Genomic DNA, 14,795 nt, shown 5'->3' with positions numbered 1-14,795 from the left:
TCGTCTGCTGATTGCAGTTTGTTGCGCCCTCAGGGCTCGTTGCATTTTTTTTTCGAATCGGCGGAGTTTTGCACTCCAACCGTTCAGTCTTACGGTACTCATGTTTTTTTAAACCTATTTTGTTTTTACAAGAAAATATGGCAACGAATATTTTGCGGGTCAAATTATTAATTGTAAATTTCTTTTTGATGTTCATTGTAAAGTACATTTGTTTATTATTTTTTTAACTATATACAATGCAATCAGATGAATTGTTGCGATAATGGAATACAAAATTGATGAAATCATAACAAAACCATAGGTTGCTGATAAAACGCTTCAATGAAACGCTTAGCGAAGACACAACGAAGCAGTACACCAAACGACACGTAGATGGCGCTAGTGTAGACATGATGTTGGCGTGCACGTGAAGATACTTACCATCGTTTTTCTCATTTTGCGCATGGGGTGTTATTCTTTCAACTGATAACTTTTAAATTAAAGATGACTTTTATCATGGAAAAGAAAACGAGTTTCAACAACACATTCCCATAATTTTACCAAACGAATAAACTGTATTTCAGTTTCCTCACCCATCCAAAAGCGTCCTCTCGGGTGTCACTAATCGCATCTATCCTACCCGGCAGTGCATTGTTACACCGAACACACGTGTGGTTACGTTTCAGCTAGCCACCTTCTGCCGGAGGCTCAATATTTCTTATGAAAATCGAAATCATCATCAAAATGGTGATCGTGATCGTTGAAGCCCGAGTCGATATATCGCCGGTTATGAACCGGGCTTGAGCTGAGTGGCCGACAACCGAGGGACTGTGATCCAGCTCCTCCTCCTCCTCCTCCATCTCCTCTGCCACCACCGCCCGAAGTAAGGTCATCGTACCGGGACACGTGCATGTCTCCGGTGGCCAACGGTGAAGATGAATCGTATCTTCGCGACAAATTCGACGCACTGTGATGCCGATGGTGATGATGGTGATGCCCGTGCCCGTTGCACACCGACTGCAGCTTTTGCAGGATATCGGAATCCGCACAATCCGCCACATGTAGCAATTTTGCGACCGATGTTCGGAAGACTTGCAGCTGAGACAAGCGATGGTTCGTGTCGGCTAGCTGCGACTTTACGCGAGACAGCTCCTCTCGAAGATGCTGTGGAAAGAAGGATATTGCTCAGGATGTCTCCGAGGTCCTGCAAAACCCTCCTTATTGATCACTCACCGACATCGCGTGTTCATCCCGCACTCTCCGATCATGCGACGTCTCAACGGCAGATCGAGCACGTGATTTGTACGCCGCCAACTGACCCACAAGACGTTCCCGTTCCGTTTCCAGATCGCACAAACGTGCCTGCAACTCGTCACATTTGCGAGCTCGCTCCAGCGCAGTGATCTTGTACTCAGACGCTTCCGTCAACTGTAGCTTCACCTCAGCCAGCTGAGCCTTCACCTCCGACAGCTGCTGCGTGGTTCGTTCGGCTTGCTTCGAGTTCTTGCGCGCCTTATGCATCGCCTCATCGCGCTCGGTCTGGAAAACAGAAAAGCAACAACAAAAAAAAGCAGAACCAAATCAGACACCTCGGAACTGCGGCACGTGAGCATGCGGTACTTGTAGTGTGGCCTTCCCCCTTGCGTTATCCTCCAGCAGGGCGATCTTGCGCCGCAGCAGCTCGAGATGGAGATCGCGCCGCTGGATCTGCTCCTTCAGCACGCGCACCTTGCGCTGCATATGGTACAGGGTGGAGCTCTACAACAAGATGAATATGAGCAAGCATCGATCATGCGAGCCGTGTGCCGTGTGAAGTGAGTGAGATAGTGCTCTACGTGCGAGACACGAGACATACTTCCTTGAGCGGCAGATCGGTACAGGACCGCTCCCGGCGCAGCTTCGTCGCCGAATGGGAATGCGTGGTGTGATGGTGATGATGGTGATGGTTCATGGACTCCCAGCAGTTCTGTACAAACACACAGCGACAATGCAGGATGAAAAGCGTTCGTTAAACCCACCGTGGAGTGATGTCATGTGGGATATGGTCGTGGGGTCCTACCTTATCGCAGATACCGTGCACGTGGTGTTCGTGGTGATTTGCGAGACGTTCCGCTCGCTCGAGTAGAGTCTCGCTCAGGATCGTTGTGTCACTGCCTGGGGCCGGTGGTTCCGTGCATTCGCTCCAGCAGAGAGCTCTTGCTAACCTCAGCAAGTACTCGCTCAGCTGGAATTAGAAATCGAAGGAACCGAATCACAGCTAGCTTCAAAAATGTTCAAGGATGTCTGGCAGAAGGATACCTTTCGATGTCCTTCCAAGAACCTTTTGCGCGCTTACCGTTGTGTGCTCAGAACGGAAGTGTTGCAGCTCGTGGCATGCCTTCTCGAGTCGCTCCTCCAGGTTCATACGGTGTTGTTCTTCGCTCTTCAACCTGCAAGCGCTTGCTTCTTGATGTTCCCGATGCTTGGCCGCTTCCTGGTGATGCTGCTCGCGACATTGTGCCATTTGCTGAAAAAAAAAACGAGTTTTCCACAGATCAATATTAACCAGACCAACGCTGCAACTCCAATCCTTACGTCATGCAGTGCCTGGTTATGGTTGGTCAGGTCCCGAATTTTGTCCCTCAGGTTGTTCTCACACGGCTCGCTGACGCCAACGATCGTCGCGATCGTGCGCAGAAACTGCAACCGTTCGCTCTGCAATCGATCGTAGCTGTTCTGTAACCGGCAGCAGCGTGATTCGAATCCTCGCAGCTCCTCTGTGAAAAGATTTGGTTTGATTCTCAAAAGCTGTGCTCGCTGAAGAAACTCCGAGCCTCCTACCTCTTAGCTTATCCCCGTTAACCTCACACTCGGCTAGGCGATCTCGCGTCACCTGCAAATCTCTCTCAGCCTGTCGACATCGACCCTCGAGTCCTTGCGACAATGACTGCAATCCTTCGATCTGGGTGTGTAACCGCGTTTTCTCCGCCGATGCAGCCGCCTTCGTGCTCAACAGCTCCGATTCCGCTGACGACAAGTTCTCGCAAGTCCCAGCCAGCTTAGCCCGCAATCGCTGCACTTCCGACACGGTTTCGCCCGTTTTTCCAAGCACACATTCCGGTGTTAGATGTGCTCCATCGCACACATCCACCCCGAGCACAAGACAGAGTCGACGCACCAAATCCTGCAGCTGACAGCGGGCCTGATCTCGCAAGCCCTCTTCCTTCGTCAGCTCGCATTGCAAACGGTGCAATTTTGCGCCCAGTTCCTTGATCTTCTCCTCCAGATGACCCTTATCACGGTGCAGCGTGTGAACGACGGTTTCACTGCGGCTGTGTAGCGTTTTTTCACGCTGTTCCGCTGCCGCTAGCCTTTGCTGCAGAGATCCTATTAGGGACGTCTGACGAGCGCTTTGGGCGCGTAAGGACTCGCATTCGCTTTCCTTCGCGCACAGCGAGCTTTTCACGTCCGAAAGCTCCGCCATAAGCCGGTCCCGTTTGTACGTCGATGCGGCCAGTTCGCTACGAAGCGTCGTGGCCAGATCGATCGAGTGCGCCAGGTGATCATTGCAGGATGGTGGTGGCTAAGACATGATAAGAAACAAGAATCAAGGTACAGTGGAGCTACTTTTGGGATTTCACACACGCCCTCCTAAACTCACGTGATGGTGATGGTGCACCGGAGAGTGTGCGGTGTGGTGTTTTGGCATGTTCTGTGTGGGAGAGGTCGCAGGTCGGTGAAGGTATGGAAGACACAAGAACGGTAACGAAACCAGAACAAACGCTATCAGTAATCGAGCACGACCCTATTTTTTTGCTTTGCAAGTTCAATCCACCCCAGGTGAATTGAAGCAGTAGTAATCGACTCTACACCAGAAATGCATAATAGTTCGCTTCTCTTCCCGGTTTCAACGTCGTGGAGGCTTTCATATTAAACAACTACCACCGGAAGCCACCTCGAGGTGCCCTCTGTATCGTTGGGGTTTGAATGATTCGTCATTGCCCCCTCAAAAGGCGAACCGCTTCAAATGCGAATCAGGACGTGAAGGATTTTATTTGTTTATCACTGCCACGATGGCAGGTGGGGTAGGCTGGCCCTTTTTCCCACCTTTGACCTCAATTTAACCTCCCGCGTTTCGTCCCCGTTGCGCTAGCGGCGCAGGCTCTTGACGTTGTTTAGCGGGTGACCGACTTTTTGGAGGCCTGTCTGTCTGGCACACCGCGCACAAAACGGTGATAAACATGGTGATCGAACAATGGCTTTTTGTTCGGGAGGATTTATTTGAGTGCCATCGTAGGGCTAGACACGGGGGTACAGGTTTAGCTTTTTTTAGCTTTGATGGAGGAATAAAAAAAACTAAGGGAATTTCTAAAAAAAACCTTGTTATTCGGACGAACACTTAAATTTTGAGAAAACGATCATATGTAAACTCTGCTGCCGCAGAGTATATTCAAAGCAATTTTACCGTTAGAAGGTAGAAGAGTCAAGAGATATAAAATATGTTAAACTAAAACCCTTTTCGTTTCATTACTCAACCAACAAAAGGGCTATATTTTAGTCGAATCTTATGTTATAAATTAGCATTGAATACAGATGAAACTCGCTCTTTCAGTAGTGAAGAGAGATCCCTATTTTGTTCAAACCACAGGATAAAACTTATATTGCTCTTCAGGAGCTCTTCAAATAAGCGATGTAAATCATCTGATGTAGCTACTTCATTTATATTTTATCAAAATCCATTTAACTTATCACTTCACTCAACTCCTCGGCGACTGGAAATTTCTTTATTGATCCTTTTCCTTCTACAAAACCACGTGCTTACCGCTTCACTTACGATCGTGTGTTCACAAACTCGTGACGGACTCGTTCAAAGGCAACGAGACATTGAACACGTTTCACTTCCAGTGTCACTTTCACTTTCCCAACTAGAGCTGGCATCCATTTGCACGCCAAGTCGTCCTTTCGACACCTTCCATTTTCGTCCACCAACACACTCAAAGTGCACTCCAAACAAAAAATCGTCTGAACACTAATCAACGCCTTGCATTCCACTAGAGCGCACCGCCGATGGCTCGACACTTGAATTTTCCAGTGACACAATTACTTTCTGTAGCAAAAAAAATCCTTCGAGTGCACTTTTCACGCCTGGTGACGCCCGGTAACGGTGTGGAAATGCAACCAAACAACCTAGCGCACTCGGCCGATGCACGTACAAAAAAAACGCCCAGTGCAGCGTTCTACGCCTGCATCGGAGTGGCGTTTCACCGTGGAGCAGCAGGACACGACCCCACACACGTAACCAGCACGACGTTCCGACGCGGAAGAAAAACTGTTTTCCAATTTTCCACCGCCCGAGCCACGCGGCACACCCGAAACGCGCCAATTCCGATGGGAACGGTTCGTAGCTCGGGGCAAAGTTTGATTCATATTATCGGATTTCCTGTTTCCGCCTGGAACAAAGGGCCTGGCTTTCGCGGCAAAAGGGTGAACCTTTTGTTCACCGAGCACTCCCCCTACGAGCTGTTTGAAGTGGGTGGTGGTAGGGGGGGGGGAGGGGTGGAATCCCGTCCCTATCGCGTCCTGGTTCCTGGTAAAACGATGAAAATGGAGCGTCGGAATGAGCGGACTTTATCGTTCGGAAATTGCTTCGTCTTTTTTTTCACTCTCTAAACGGAGTCATTTTTTTCTTTGTTTTGCTCCCATCGATTTCCTCGTGCGCTTGCTGTTGGGTTGGGTTTTGGGCGAGCAAAAAGTAACCTAACAAGCTGCCGTTGCCATGGCGATCGGCTTGGATAGCTTTGCCAGTTGGTTGTTGTTTGGATTTCGGCTACAATGCAGCTGAAGGGTAGACGGGGCAGTGTTGCAATGCGAATATTCCTTCCTCGAGTGAAACCATTTCCGGCCAAAGAACTCAGAATTACGCGCTCTTGTTTCACAAACATAAGCAAGCACTGTGTTCTCTGGATTGGAAGGATTGGAAGAATAACATTTCACTATTAAATCTTCATCTTTCGTCTAACTGCGTTGTAGCTTTCCTTCAAAATGGCTCTTATCTGATAAAACCCTGAATATGTTACAACACGCACCTATTTGATGGCAATGAGAAAAAATTTGTCATGGAATTGCAATCAATTGTAACATTCAAGGCCTTGTCTTATTGAACGATATTTTAATTTGACACGAGCAATATTTTACTGTGGCTAATATGGTTACTATCTTCAATATCTCAAATAAATGGTTGTTTTTATTTGAAATACCCTACAGTCTATCTCACTTATTTTGGATTATTTGTTATTTCGATTTTCAATGTTTTGTAAAATGAAAGAGCTCATTTCAATTTCATTCGACATTTTACTAAGCACTAGCAACTGTTTTGAAAACACAACAAATGCTGCCTCAGCATGTATGAAATAAAAAAATGATCACTAACTTTACATCATATCACGTTTGAGACATTATTTGCTTCCCAAATACACCATATATCAAACGAATTACAAGCATTGGAATGAACGTGTTTTGTTTGTGTAACTTTGTGTAAATTTTTGCAAACACATGTTGCGTTACTCCCGTGCATACCTCTTCACCGCACAGAACGTCGAATATTTCCCAATCCTTGTCGCTGTTTCCCGTCGACTCATCGTCACCTTTACCCGACATCGTGCACTCCGTGTTACATTTTCCTCCGCTGGTTCAAATGGCGGGAAGAGATCCGTTTTCGCACAGATATTGTCGACTTGCAATCGCTTCCAAACACCACACCTGAAGCTGAAATCACGGCAAAAATACAAACACACACGCGAGAGTTCACTTTTTTCAGCTGGAAGGCATTTTCGAGCCAAACCACACCACAAAATTGCACACACGCCGTCTAAAGGCTCCCGGAAGCACTACGTCCTGCTGATCATCCCACACCGGCTGTAGCCCCAGGCGCTTCTGCCCACGTCCTAGTACGTGCCCAACGCGACGTATTCTACTCGCTAGACCTGTGCAGCACACCGAGTTTCCCTTTAGAACTAATTGACAAACAAACGGACCCACAAACAACGTGGAAATTCCAGGCCCGTTTCGTCCTGCCGTTGTTGCATGCGTGTGCGCGCGTGTATCAATCGCGGGTGTAGGTGGAAAATTGCCACCTTACCAGGAGTTCTTCTTGGTCCTGTGAAGGAAACTCACAGTCCTGCTGTGAGGCTAATCGATGCGAAGCCTCACCCCTGTTCCATGGCTTCATTCCGATGCGGGACAGAGTCGTCGAGTCCCTTTTTGCCAAGCGTGCATGCATACAAACATACATTCCTTCCTCAAAGCCGGAACCTTCAGAAGCTTGCAATCACCGCCAGGGTGGAACTGCTGGGTTTTGTTGATTTCCACGAGGCTGTTTCCAGGGTGAATTTAGCCCGAGGAGGGGTTGGTTCTGCCGTGAATGACTGAATCGTTGCTCGTAGCTATTGTGGCCGTATAATCGTTGACAATAATTGACCTCGCGAAGGAACACCGCGAAGAGTGGGAGGAAATCGTTCGTTAATTTGATTTACAAAATGTATTTCTTAATAATTTAATATAAATAACATAACAATAATTAATTTAATAACAATAATCAAGCTAGTTTCAATCTAAAAAAGGCGTTATTTGATACATTTATATTTTACAATATTTAAATTTTCGTCATTTAATTTTTTTTAAATGCATCTCAAAACCTGACAAATTATCATCAACAAGTCGTTTTCGTTCCTTTTTTCCCGCACAGCATTCTCAGGGCTTCCACGAGAACCCGGCATCATTCAGCATCGTTTAAGGACAACCATCTCGCCGCCGTCTGGTTCAGCCGAAAACCGGTTGTTTTCACTCACCCGTGCCCGTCGGTTTCAAGTGCACGGAAAAGAAAACAAAATTACCAGTGCCCGTTCCCGCGTGCCTCCTGCAAACCAGCCAGTATCAAAAACCATGGAATAAACCCTCAGGAACCGAAGCAGAAAGGAAGGAAGGCAATCCACCGAGCAGAGCAACCAGCCGGCCGACGAAACAGCAGGTAAAGACACGCTCAGAAAAGGACCAAACACCGGACCCGGTTCTCCCTCCCGCATCAGGGCCAGGATCGTGGGCTGATTTATATCGCGCAAGGAAGGGAAGCCCTTCAGATGCTACCTACCAACTGGGCTGCGATCCTGTTCGTATGATACACTTTTGAAACACGCCCTATTTCGGGCGTATCGCAACAACAAAGGGCCCTTGGCCGGAAAAGGGCCCAATCCGCCCCACGTTGCGTGGCCACGAAGGGTGGTTTTCACTTCTCGCGTTGCCTCTTTTTTCTTTCCACACCAAGGAAGACGGGGATGCATTCGAGAAGATGATGCGACTCTTCCTTCTTTTTTTACTATTACTTTTTTTTCTTTTTCATTCGCAACCCGAGAATCCGCGCAAGTCTAAAGGGTATCCTTGAAAATGCGCGCGAAAAGAAGGAAGAGAGTGAGAGAACAGCACAATCGAAGATTGATTCAAAAGTCCGCTTCAAGAAAAAACAAAGGGAGACACGAAATCCTCGCACTCCATTGCAATCGCGTTGAGTGGAGTCCTCCCGTTGGACGATGCGCTGCACTTTCGATGTGCATGCGACACTATTCCTTTCGTGACGCTCGGTTCGACCGCGGTAAATACCTTTGACGACCTCGAAGAAACCGCCCGAAGACACAGAAGCCGCACTTCAACGTGTTTCCACGCGTGTGAGTACGCGAAAAAAGACCACCACCCGCTAGGGTGTGTCTCTCTCTCTCTCTCTCTCTCTCGCCTGTTGCGTGGCGAAAGATGAGAAAAACAGAAGCATATATACACACGCACACACACTCCAACGGGGCCATGTGCACACGAGCCGAGGGGAAAACAAACCAAACTGCATGTACACCGGTTCCGTCGGGGCCCCTTTTGCTGGAGTGGATTTGAAATCCGGTCGCAAAAAAAAAGAAACAAACCGGCAACCAACCACCACACCGACGAGAACACCCGAGATCCTCCTCCCTGGGTGCATGGCTTCTTCATCGAAAGTACATTTCAAAATATTCAAAATAAATTACGGATGCCTCCCGAACCCCGGCTCTTGTGCCGACCATCTCGATAAGGAAGGGATGAACAACGCGCGTATGTACACAAACGGGCTCCGTGAGGGGAAAAGTCGTCCCAGAGCGTAGGACAGAGTAGAGCCACAACTGGTTGGGAAAAACAACCGATGCCGAGTGGGACTGGCTGGAAGAGAAGGATGGATAGAAAAGAGGAAAAAAAACGCACACGTACACCAACCCGAAGGCGAACCCTCGTCAGCGGGAAACGGCACCAAAAGCAACAAACCCCTATAGCAGCAGCATCAAGCGCGCGGTTTCGTTGGATCGAACCCTCGGTTAAGATGAACACTGCTCGTGGTGCTGCGATCCTGGGAGAAACCTGCATACACGGAAGACCAAAAACGGCAATCGGCGATCGTCGTCGGTCGGTTTTTTTTACCGAACGAACCCGAATCCGCTGCCTCTTTCCATCGCGCTTTTCCTTTCGACGTGCCATTTCATCTCCGCTTTTTCCGCGCGGAACCAGCCGCATGGGGTGGTTTTGGTTTCGATTTCATTATGGGGGTGGGTTTCGTGTTTTTTTTTTTCTTTCGTTTCCCCACTCTCGTGCACCTTTTGCGGCGAAGCGGCGTCGTTCTCCATTTCGTTCCACGACCTTTTTCGCGGTACGCATTTTCTCATCATCTCATCCGCTGGATGCGGAAAATGGGCAACGTGCTTTTTTCGCGCCATTTTCAATTCTTTCGCTTTCTTTTTTTTTGTTTGGCACGAGCCTTCCCAATTCGCCTGGCAAACGGTGGCGTCCACGTGCATCTCTTCGCGGGCCATCCTTTCAACCTTGCTTCCCATTGATGATGTGAGCGCGAATATGAGGAAATAAAATCACCCTTTTCCGGTGCGGAGGGTGGCAGGATGGTCCCACACACGCCCCCACTTCCCCACCAGGCCAGTTTTCACCCGCGCGGACGAAAGAACACACGCAGAGGAGCGCAATTTTTGTCCAATTCTTTTACGAACGCTACACGTGTCCTACCAAGACCGCATGCGAAAAATAACGCTCTTTTCTCCATCCTCCCCGTGGGGAAAGGCGATGGGTGGGAAGTGGGTGGAGGACGAGCGAATCGGGAAAAAAATCGGGCACCAGAATGCAAACAGAGAATGCCCGCCGCGCCCGCGTGGTTTATCATCGTTCGTCCTGTATGTGTGTGTGTGCGTTTTTTTTTCTTTTCGTCCTCTTCTGCTCGTGCCACGCGCGTTCGGTCTTATCAACGCGCAATCGTCCTTGCTCCCGCGTGTCGTGCTGGGGAAAAAATCTGCCACTCTTTTTTGTTTTTTTGTTTTGCTGTGTGACGCTCTTGTTTCCTGCGGCCTTTTTTTTCGGGAGGGCAGTTTGCTTGCTTTCCTTCGCTTTCGCTCCCAGCGTGGAGAAAAATTGCCGCAAATGGCGCATGCTTTTTGGCGAGCCGAAGCAAACCCCCTCCCCCAATCATGTATTTTTTCCATGTCCCTACGACGTCATGATTTTTTTTTCGGAAAAAATTGCTCTCCATCGTCGTGTCCTGGTTTGTTTCCAGTGAGACGCGCCGGCATGTAAAGTGGACCAGTAAATGTTTACACCGATGTATCAACCTCTATTGCCGGTGGTCTGACACATGCTTATGCACATTATTTTGGGGCCTGAAGTATGTTTTTAAAATTAACAAATATTCAAGTACAATATTCAATAGCTTGAATACATCTCATTTTGAAAAGTACCTTTGAATCGTTACTCTTACATCAATTTGATTTTGTTTAACATCTACTGTTAAATTTTCCTTTGCAATGATGAGGAATATTATCATTTCTTCACTTAATATTTGATTCAACTTCAATTTATTTCAATTTGTTTCGATTATCCATAATATTCGTCGATGTTACTGAATTAAAATGTTTAATCATCCTCCTCGAGGTTTCAAATTAACTTCCAACCGTTAATTCATATCAACACCCCATACCATAATTAGAAAACGATCGATCGCAGCCGATCCAAAGCGCACTTGATCTCCATGCAGTTTGTGCACCAAATGCAACTGGAATCGACGTCTCCGCGCGGTGCAAGTGCATCAACCACCACCTCTTAGCACATCGAATCGTCGCGATCACGCTCACACAAGGGAATTGTTGTTACACACTCACCTCAAAGAGGCCCCCACAACCAAAGGGAAAGCCCAACGTGCCATTACACCAGAAAGGGGGTTTCATTTGCGAAGCCAAAGTAACTGTACCCTCGGCTTTACATCGAGTACCAGAACTGCATGCAACGCGGCGTGTCCCGCCAGTAACCGAAACGGTGCACCAAGAGAGCGAGAGTGAGAGAGAAAGTGAGTAAGTGCATTCGCGGTACAGAGGGAAGTAACACGAGAAAAGCTAGGAAAGTAACGAACACGCGCACACCCAAGTTGCACGAGCGAAACAGCAGCGACGTGGTTGTTTTTTTTTCGCGATCATGTCCCAAAAGCGCCAAGATGCGTTCCTGGTCCGGTGCAACCGAAGTCCGGTGTGTTTGGTTCGTTAAGAAGATGAAGCTGAAGGCAACACCAGGTGTTGGTGGTGGTGGTTAAAACGCACGTCGTCTACGTCGAGGCAAAGGGCGATTGCTCACACATTCGCTTGCATCGCTAAGGCGCATCCCATGGTTGCATTCTTGCCAGGTGCAAGCAGGAGAAAGCACAAACCACGTGGGAGAGAAAGAGAAAAGGAGACCACACCAACCCAGCCGATGGGTGGATCAAGGTGTGCAAGCTAGTCTTACATCGCGTTTTGCCATCTCACTCACTCATGACGGCTCGTTGGCGATGCAGTTCACTTCCCCTTTTGATTGGGTGCGAGCGAGACGGTGCTAGTAGTGCGTATTCACTCGCTCTCAGTAGGCGGCCCGCGTGTTCGGGATGCTGTCGGATTCGAGCGGCTCGAGATCTGGTGTTCGCGTGGCCGTGAATCTGGTTCAGTGGAACATGAGATGAAGCCAAACAGCATCCCAGAGTGAACCTGCTACCAGGGCCGCAGCTCTTGTGTGCGTTTTCTGTCTCGCTTCACTAAGGGTGGTGTACCATTATCAGAGCCCCGGCTACTTATCTCGGGCAGGCGTATGCTAATGATGTTGCTCTCACTCTCAGACACAAGCGAACGGGCCGAGCGCTTTACTCTCGGTTGCCATGGTGAAACGGAGTTGCACGCCAACAGAGCGATTAAAAACTGTGTGTTTGTGATTAAAACTGTCTCGAGATGGTTGGGCGTTTGATTAAGTTTCATGTATTTCTCACTCGAAGGCGTTGAGAAACGAACGGTCAAATTAATGCAACGAAGAACGAAACGAAGCAATCAAAACATATGTTTTTGAAATCCTTCAAATGAAGAAAATCTAGCTTGCATTAAATATCTTAAAACGCCTTCGACGAGTCATCTATATTCGTGAACATCTTTTCATGCAGAATAAACGCCCAATGAACGTGGAAATGAAATATTTAGCCCCGGTCATGAGCTGATCGTTCATGAGTTTATCGAAGGGGAAAGAAATAACGCACGTGAATGAATGCTAAATTGTGCTGCCGAGTAGTGTAATTCATTTGCTGCTAGAATGTGCCCGTAAAATGCTGCGCTCTTATCTATTTAAGATAGGGAAGAAGAAAAAAACCATGTCTGAGCGATTACATTCGAAACCCAAGCTGTTAAAAAAATAGTTCCCAAAGCAAGCAACCTCGTGCATTGTGGATTTAGAACCGGTCATTCGACAACATGCACTTTGCATCAGCCGTCCCCGTCCATCCAAGTAGGCGTGTTCGTTGACCAACGCCAAAGCACACGGTCAAAGAGCGAAAGCGAAAACACGTTTCGAAATGGCGATTACACTGCCGTCGTTATTGCCGATGGTTGATTTAAATCTACCAAGCGCGCAGCGAGAAGCACCCGCTGACGCGCAACACGCACGCGCTCGCCTTCCAAACGGGTTACCAGACGTCGGCGAACACATTCAAACTCGCTCGCGAACGGCGCACCCACACAACGGTAGCGGCAGCAGCAACAGCTGCGTGCACCGCGCGAGAAAACGTGTGCCGCGTTGAACCAACTGACTGTTGTAGCCTGCTATTTTCGCTGCGAGCCCATTAGCGAGACCTCTTAAATTCCACTTGCCGAGGTCTTTAAATGCTTTCCCGCGAGTTGGGGCGCGTTTGTGTACCACCAAACAACTTCTTAGTTGCCCGGTCCGTGTGTGGGTGTTTTTTTGTTTTGTTGGGTGTTCTCTCCTTCACCACGCAGGGGCACAAACAAACTCGGGTCTGGCGCGCGCAATGACTCAATGCAGCTGCGTATGAAAGTCGGTCCAACGAGGGTACCATACGTACCGAGGGTAGCTGATTTTTTTCTCCACCCAACACACCATCTTCAATCACTCGTCCGCCCGTTTTGGGAGTGAAAAGGGCAACGTTGTGTGGGGTGATGGTGATGATGGTGGTACCTCGATTTGGGGAGCCATTGAAAAGGCACCAAATGCGCGAGAGAAAGAGACCGTGCGTTTTCGTTCAACAGCAACCCCTCTCGGTATTGGGGGGATGGTTTTTTTTTCTCTTTCGCCTCACGGGGTGTTCATTTATTTTTGTTTCTGTGTAGACTCCCTCCGAACAAGCGGCGTAGGGGAGTTTTGCCACCTCACGGCGTGGAATGGAATTCACCCTTGGAACATGAAACCACCACCCTTGGGGATTTCAGGTGATACGTTCCACCGGTGGGGCTTCAATATAACGGGAAAAGCCGATCCACCGACGACGGAGCCCAACTACCGGGGGTTCGGTTTCTGTCGCACCTGCCCGATTTTGTACAAATCAGGTAAACTCCGCTCCACCATGCTGCCAGGCTCGAATGCATGATAGGAGGAAAATCGTTTGGGCACCTGGTTTGGCACCTTGCGAGCCTACCTGCGCACACCTTTCTACGCATCGTCGGAGCCTACACGGGCGTGTACCTGTGTGTGGTGAGCTTTTTCTGGCGATTCGAATGGGTCGGTGTGGATGGATTGAAAAGTTCCCACGATGCCGGGAAAACGATGAAAAGCAAACTAGTCTGCTTTGGGGGCGATTTATTTTCCACTTCTCCTCAAATTTTGTTTCCAATTTCATTTCCAAAAATTGGAACTTTCATGTAGAGTTTTTCGTTTGCATTTCCATTCCACAAAAGTGTAAGAAAGCAAGGGAGATTCGCATACATTCATTTATGGGATCAAAATAAAATAAATGCAAATTGTAATAATAAACAATCTCAACTTCTTATTAAATGTTTGGTATAATATTTTTTTAAATTCTAAATAATCTCGTCATAAAGCTTAAAGAATAATTAACGATTTCCATTTGTGTGCCCTCTTAACTAACTCCATCAAAAATCGTTTTCTCTTTCATCTCTTCCCCAGCAACTTTCCAATCGCCACACGTGCGCTCGATCCATCGTGGGCTTTTGTTTGCCAGCAACCAGCAACCAGCCCGCGTGCTCCCGTGGATGGCTCGAAACCGACGAACGAACCGAGAGATCAAAAGCCTTTCCCTACTAGGCCTACAGCAGCGGATTCAGCAGCTGGTACGCTCGCAAACCGGTCCCAAACCGAGGCTCTTTTTAGGCTCGCCTTCCACCCACCCACACACTCACATGGAGAGAACCACATCGCAGACGACGGCGCACCAGAGACTTCCCGTACCTGTGGAACACCCCGATGGAAAGCGCCGATGCTACCTTCCCACGTGCCTTCGCTCCTGGCGCCAT

The 14,795-nt window shown here is 48.4% G+C and overlaps 1 protein-coding gene across 1 annotated transcript; it reads right to left on the bottom strand.

Moving 5' to 3' along the window:
• Window positions 1-601: 601 nt before the first annotated feature.
• LOC128725685 (coiled-coil domain-containing protein 170) lies at window positions 602-6,615 on the bottom strand. The gene is made up of 10 exons (XM_053819447.1): window positions 6,535-6,615; window positions 3,620-3,670; window positions 2,800-3,541; window positions 2,554-2,735; window positions 2,315-2,485; window positions 2,039-2,203; window positions 1,835-1,945; window positions 1,600-1,737; window positions 1,213-1,518; window positions 602-1,143 (listed from the first exon to the last, which is right to left on the bottom strand). The coding sequence occupies exons 1-10, from the start codon at window positions 6,613-6,615 to the stop codon at window positions 688-690; spliced, it is 2,403 nt and encodes an 800-aa protein (XP_053675422.1). The 3' UTR covers window positions 602-687.
• Between the last annotated feature and the right edge of the window lie 8,180 nt (window positions 6,616-14,795).

This window comes from Anopheles nili, chromosome 3 (assembly GCF_943737925.1).
Source record: "Anopheles nili chromosome 3, idAnoNiliSN_F5_01, whole genome shotgun sequence".
NCBI lineage: Eukaryota > Metazoa > Arthropoda > Insecta > Diptera > Culicidae > Anopheles > Anopheles nili.
The sequence above is the reverse complement of the archived record's forward strand: the minus strand, read 5'-3'. Positions and strand labels throughout refer to the sequence as shown.

Bases quoted from the DNA above. Each gene is read 5' to 3' on its own strand.
- LOC128725685 (XM_053819447.1), bottom strand. From the start codon at position 6,615: ATGTCGGGTAAAGGTGACGATGAGTCGACGGGAAACAGCGACAAGGAT. The intron at 2,486-2,553 runs GTAAGGATTGGA...TTTTTTTTTCAG, and splicing joins ATAACCAGGCACTGCATGAC to CAAATGGCACAATGTCGCGA. The intron at 1,738-1,834 runs GTATGTCTCGTG...ATCTTGTTGTAG, and splicing joins CCGATCTGCCGCTCAAGGAA to AGCTCCACCCTGTACCATAT.